The sequence below is a fragment of the Brassica oleracea genome, unplaced genomic scaffold (genome assembly GCF_000695525.1).
Source record: "Brassica oleracea var. oleracea cultivar TO1000 unplaced genomic scaffold, BOL UnpScaffold01004, whole genome shotgun sequence".
Lineage (NCBI taxonomy): Eukaryota > Viridiplantae > Streptophyta > Magnoliopsida > Brassicales > Brassicaceae > Brassica > Brassica oleracea.
The window spans coordinates 9,936-16,249 of record NW_013617582.1 but is presented as its reverse complement, the minus strand read 5'-3'; the positions used below and the strand labels follow the sequence as shown (position 1 = coordinate 16,249).

Below are 6,314 nucleotides of genomic sequence, written 5' to 3'. Positions count from 1 at the left end.
AGTATAATTCAAAAACATAAAAAAAAAATATTTTTTTTCATTTTTTCATTTTTTTATTTATTAAAATAATGATTTATTATATATATATAGATAACAAGAATATAAGAGTCTTTTGCCACTTATTAGTGAAGAAAATATTTTTGAAAATGTTCTTTTAATAGTGGTAAAGATGAAAAGTGGTAGTATGAAAATGTCTCTTCACAACTTTGAAGTTTTGTTTTTACTGTCCGATAAGAATCATCGGTGAAGGTTATATATGTATTTTTGAAAACAAGTTGTGAATATCTAAAATCAAATTTAACTGTCGGATAGGTTCTAGATATGAAAAAAAAAAATCATCAGAATGTAATTTTCAACAATTTCTCATGTACTTCTCCACATAAACGTTGCAGACTTATTCTTTCTTCTTTTGTGAAATAACTAGTTTACTGCGGCTGCGCCACTTGCACCATCATCTTTTGGATCATCTTTTCTTGCAAATCTCTCTTTCGCATATTTTTCCCTTAGTTTAGCTGCTACTTTGATTTTTGGGGCAGTCCTGCAACGAGTGCAAAAAGTAGATATAAAGCAAAAAAACTTTATAATATAGTAGTCGTATTATAATGAAAGCACGTACTTCTTGCGTATGGGTCTCTTAAGGTCTAGCCTGATAGCAGCGAGTCTTCTGTTCTGCCTCTGAATCTCAGCTCGTGGTAGTGGTCTTCCTCCCACGTTTTGCTCCTCTTGCCCTTGATGAACCTAACGGTACAAAACAGTTATAGGAGGCAAATGATCAAAACATGAATATTATAAATGTAAATTTGGAAGGGGGTTTTACCACGGGTTGTTCAACAATTTGATGAACTGAGTGCTTCTGTCTCAAGCAATTTAGGCCACACATCCCGCAGACATATCGACTCTCAGTAGTGCAATATACGGTGGCCACGTGAGAATTCACCGGGCATTGTTCACACTAATATTGGGCCATTTTAATCCTATTAACAATTGGATGATATAGTTAGGTTTATTGTGCGACTCGTAATTAAGCACCGAATCAATAACAGGCTTACAATACCCTAAAGAAAAACTAAGGCCTAGATTCTTGGCAGAAGCAAAGGATAACATCAGTCTAGTTAATCCTAAAACTCTTCAGGTGTGTGTGTGTGTGTCTTGGCAAAAGAATCTGATAAAGAAAACACAAAAACCTAACCCTAACAAATGAGTAGGGGAACTTACCTTTACGCCGGAGGAAGAAAAAAACGGAGACGTTCCGTTCCTCAAGAAAAGCTGAGAAAGATATGTAGAGGGGAAGGTGAGAAGAGAGACATGAATTACACAAGTCAGAACAGATTCATGGCGGAAGAACCTCGAAGATCTACCTTACGGTGATTAAAGAAGAGAGACGTGAAGCGGAGTACTGGCGAACAAGATTCACGCGATGCTCGTGCGATGGAAAAAGACCGTGAGAAAATCTGTTAAACAAGACGAAGATGATGGTGAAGAAAGAAGACGGAGTCGCTCACTAAGATGACGGCGTGAGTATGAGAGTACAGAACCTAGTGGAGGACGAGTTAGTTACCTCTCCGGAAGTGACGGTGGGGAAGAAAGAAGAGATAAATTTTGGTGATGCAGAGAGAATTGAAGACGGAGTCGCCGAGACGACCTGAGTATGAGATCGTAATAGAACCAAAGTGGAGGACGAGTTAGTTAGTTGCACAAAGGGTTCGTTAAGTTTCATGAAAATCTTGGAGCCTGACCGTTGCTTTTTTATTATTCGATTCACATAATATATACCTTACCAACTTCGCTTCGTTTCAATTAATAGCGCTTTAGTTCTTTTTTTCTTTGGTTGCTAAATTAGGGTTCTGATATTTTTTTCTTTTTTCTAATTTTGTATTTTTGCTGGAGCTTCTTCCACACAACTTTCTGATTTCAAAAAGTTGCTACGTGAAAAGATATGATTATTTAATCTTAATTATACCACGTCATCAGATAACATTCCACAAAAATTGTAACAAAATCTATCCCACTAGGACATGGCTGGTTATGAGATTCTGGAGTCGTAGATGATTTATTAAAGATTTACCAAAGATTTCAATAGTTTAGGGACCTAAAATTTCCTTTTTATAAATTCGGAGGCCCGAGGACCGGCCATGCACTAGGCCCAGTTGCATATAAAAAAATTCAAAAATTTTAGAGGTCTGAAAAACAAATATTTCGTTAAGCTTGGCCTAATATCGGCCCTGTACTAGGGATGTTCCAAAAAGAAAAACCTATACCCTAAGAACAAATCAAATAAAACCATACATAGATTCTGAATCATAATATGCTATATTCTATCGATTAACATACCGGATTAAAGTTAGTTTTAAAATACTTGAAACAAATACATGGAGACCTACAATATTATTAATAAGTCTTCTTGATTGTTCACTGACAACATTTATATTTGGAGATAATCCACCAAAAAAAGTGATTAGATGTTAAATTTGTTTAATTACATTTGTATATTTTTCTTTATACTTGTAGAAGAAAGTAAGTCTTCGTAAAATATTTGGAACCGAAGAACCGAACTTGATTTGAAAGTAATACTAGACACAAAAAAAAACTGATTAATTACTCAAATGGATCTAGAAGTTTAATATCCGGATAACCAGACCCGAATTTGATCAAGACAGAAATATTTTAGATACCGAAATAATCTAAAACACAGTTATATACTTAAATATATTAGTTATTTTAAAATTTTATATCTACTAGATATTCATTAATATATATATATGAAAATATCTAAAAGAACAAAATATGTTCAAAATACTAAAAAATATATATATTTTTATCCATCTAAATATTTAAATTGAACTTTTTATGTAAATTTAAGCATTTAGTCTTAAATTATTTTAATTTTATGTTTTATATTATTTTTATTTTCGGATTCTGAGATTAAATATTTTTGGATTTTTGTAAAAAAAATTATATAATTAAAATAGGTATCCGAACTCGAACCCGAACCGAACTTGCACTGATTCGAACCAAATCCAATCCAAATTCAAACCAAAATTTGTAAAAATCCGAATCATATTTAAATTTTAACTCTAAAAATTAAAATCCGAATAGATTAACTGAATCCGAACGGATATCTGAATGCTCATTCTTTGAAACCCAAAGTATAAGATTAGTTAACTTTAGGGGTATACAAATATATTTATCGTTCAATAAATTTCTTTCGATTATTTTTTTCTTTGAAGACTTTTTGTGAAATGTAAACTAAAAAAAAATGATATCATAGAAAATTCCTCTTTTAAAATTGCTTATAACCATTAAATACATATATAATGTAAATATAATATTTTTGTTGTTAATTTTTACACAATTTTTTTTTTGAATTTCAGTGGATGTTTCTATTAAGTTAACCAGAACATAATAGGAAACATTTTTTGGGATAATCAACATTGTTGCGCATAAGACAGAGTTTAACAATTGGGTTCTACACGTGAGAGGAAGATGTACTGTATATATAATTACTAGGTCCGGGCCGCGCTACGCGAGGCATTTAGACTTCGTTAAATATTTGAATTGATTTTGCTTCAGAGGATTGAGTTATATCTTGTCTGAAAAATTGTTTTCATGAATCATTTACTTGTATATGATATTATTAAGAATATCAATAGCCTTTTGGCGATGTTCTTCCAATTGTATCCTTCTATAAGCCTGCAATTCACTCTCAAAAGCGTTTTGTACCTTCCTACCTACAGCTTGTGTGGATCCTTTATAATGACCATTGTCATCTTGTAAAACCCATCCTGCATTTCCTTCAATATTATAATTTAAAAATGATCCATCCACATTACATTTGATGAAACCAATTGCCGTGTTCTTCCAATTTGGTGTCCCTCCTCTTGAATACCTAAAGGAACATTTGCATTAGTGTTACCTTTAGCATCCTTCCATTCTTTTGCATCATCTTCTATATTCGCCATAGTATCCAGAAAGGAAGGTCTTGTAAATGAATGCACCGTGACGGTGAACATATAAATAATACAGGCTTCTATCTTCTCTTCCAACGTTGTTGCTGAACTATTGATGACATGATTTGATATACCCGAAGCTCTCCAAATTCTTTTTGCATATATGCATTCAAAAAATAAATGTTCCTCTGTTTCTTCTTGCAGGCTCCTAATGTTAATTTATTTTAATTTGATTTTTTTTTTTACTTTTTAACTTTAAGACAATGCATCTCTGGTTTAAATTTAAAATAAGAATACATCTGTTAATTGTAATAGTGGTGTTTATTGTTGCTATATATTCTTTTTGACTGTTTCCAAAATAATACCAAAACAACACTAAACCAAAATTCTTGTTAGTAAGAAAATTTCATAACCACAAATAAAATACTAAAATTAACAGGTGTACCAATTCTACTTTATTAACGAAAACCCGAACTGATTAATTAAAAATTTGCAAAACAACAGCATTATTGAGTGAAGCTTAAAAACTTAGGAAGAAATGGAATTGAGAAAAAAATTTGCCAATAGTGGGAGTGATAAGGCATTTCGAGGTTTCTTAAGATTTGGATCCTTGTCACCATCCATTGTTTCCTCCTTCGTGTTGACCACTGGACCAGTTTGCGTAGGAATTGGTTCAGACACTTCTAAACAGCCTTCCATTGTTGCTGAAGCATCACACCTGTTGGTGTTATCTAGACCAATGTTGTTTACAATTGGGTTTGACTCCACAGAAAGATTAACAGCCCATGTCATATCATTATCTGAATGGTCCTCACCCACTAACAAAGTTTGTACAATAAGTAAATATGTAGAACCTGACCTGGTGTGCGAAATTAGCAAGTGCTGAGCGATGGTACTATTCAACTCAGAGAGAGTGACAGATTCAAGTTTCTTAATCCCACCATACTTGGAAGAAGATGAAGAGGAGCCTTCTTGAGCTCTATATAACCTGTGTGGTTAATGTAGTATTTAAATGATAGCATAATCTGAAATTGCTTTCAGGAATAAGCGACCTGGAATAAGACAGTACGCAAGGATTTTAACTGAAAACTCCACATAATTAAAACTGGCAGATGAGAGCCGATTATATTCACCTCCAACTAATTTTGGATAGATGTTGGTTGCAATCATCACCTTTGGCTCACCATGCAAGAGTACTAACTTTTCATGAAGTAAATTGGCTACCAAATCAAAAATGCTGATACAAACCATAGTTTCCCTGCAGATGAGGGTTGACGTTATTTAAAAACCATCTTTACTGGATACAGAAAACCATTAACGATGTGGTAAATTACCTTTGGATTGTTAACATCAGACGCTGAAAGCTGGTTTCATCGTAATAAAAGGTTGATACTCATCACCTGACCAAAAAAATTTGTTATATAAGTTAAGTAAACAGGATATATTAATCTATTTTTCAGGAAAGGTCTGTTGGGACGTTAATAGTTGAGAAACAAACCCGGGAAATCAACGTCAGAGTTAGCCAGAGCCAGTAGCTGTTCATACTTTTGAAACTGGAACTTCTCAGTTGGGATGGTACAGGATGTAACATTGACAGTTACTGGCATGAGTGTCGCCTGAAAACGCGTTAAAAAAAAAACATAATCAACAACCGGATCTGAGACCATCTCCCAAAGAGGGAAATTATAATTTAGAAAACATTTTTTGATATCTGTGAACCTAACGCTACAGTGTGTTCAAACACTCTGATGAACATGAGTTTGAATAACATTATTTTTTTAAACATAATCAACAATCAGATTCGAAACCAAAAATAGGATTTTCAAAACAACTGGATTCGAAACCGTCTCCCAAAGAGAAAAATAGAATTTTCATAACATATTTCTCACATAACTATGATCTTATACGCAGCCGTCTGTTCAAATACTACGATCAACATGAGTTTCTAGAACGGAATCACCTTTGAGTCAAGGAGGAGCATATCCACACCCATGAGCTTGATATCTTGCATATTTACATTGTTTTATCCATTCATCCATGAGCATTTTCATCATATAGATTAGGATTTAGTCATGTCTAGGTTGCATTTTGCATTCATTGTCCTTATTAGGTGTTGGAGTGTGCCATGGAGTGATTTGAGATGTTTGGGAGCATTGTGATCCAAAAGGAGGTGAAAGATGAGCATGGATGGAGCCTTTAGAGAAATCTCCTGTTGCTAAGATTTTGTGGAGACACAGAAAATTGAGTTAGCTTTCTAATGGAAGTGGTTTCAAGTCATTTGGAGATGTAATGAAGGAGTTATGATCAATTTACTAGAGGCATATCCATCCTGGTCGAGCATCGCAGAGTGACCTCTCAGAGCGACCT

The 6,314-nt window shown here is 33.7% G+C and overlaps 1 protein-coding gene and 1 long non-coding RNA gene across 3 annotated transcripts; both read right to left on the bottom strand.

Moving 5' to 3' along the window:
- Nucleotides 1-384: 384 nt before the first annotated feature.
- On the bottom strand, nucleotides 385-1,250 carry LOC106320664. Its single transcript, XM_013759032.1, has 4 exons — nucleotides 1,216-1,250; nucleotides 818-974; nucleotides 617-738; nucleotides 385-538 (listed from the first exon to the last, which is right to left on the bottom strand). The coding sequence occupies exons 2-4, from the start codon at nucleotides 878-880 to the stop codon at nucleotides 421-423; spliced, it is 303 nt and encodes a 100-aa protein (XP_013614486.1). The 5' UTR covers nucleotides 881-974; nucleotides 1,216-1,250; the 3' UTR covers nucleotides 385-420.
- Nucleotides 1,251-4,319: 3,069 nt separating this feature from the next.
- On the bottom strand, nucleotides 4,320-5,945 carry LOC106320662. Of its 2 annotated transcripts, none has more exons than XR_001265891.1 (5): nucleotides 5,908-5,945; nucleotides 5,446-5,563; nucleotides 5,282-5,347; nucleotides 5,081-5,184; nucleotides 4,320-4,999 (listed from the first exon to the last, which is right to left on the bottom strand). It is a non-coding gene; the product is annotated as an uncharacterized LOC106320662 (long non-coding RNA). The 2 variants fall into 2 exon arrangements; XR_001265892.1 differs by having other exon boundaries at nucleotides 4,321-4,935.
- Nucleotides 5,946-6,314: the final 369 nt, after the last annotated feature.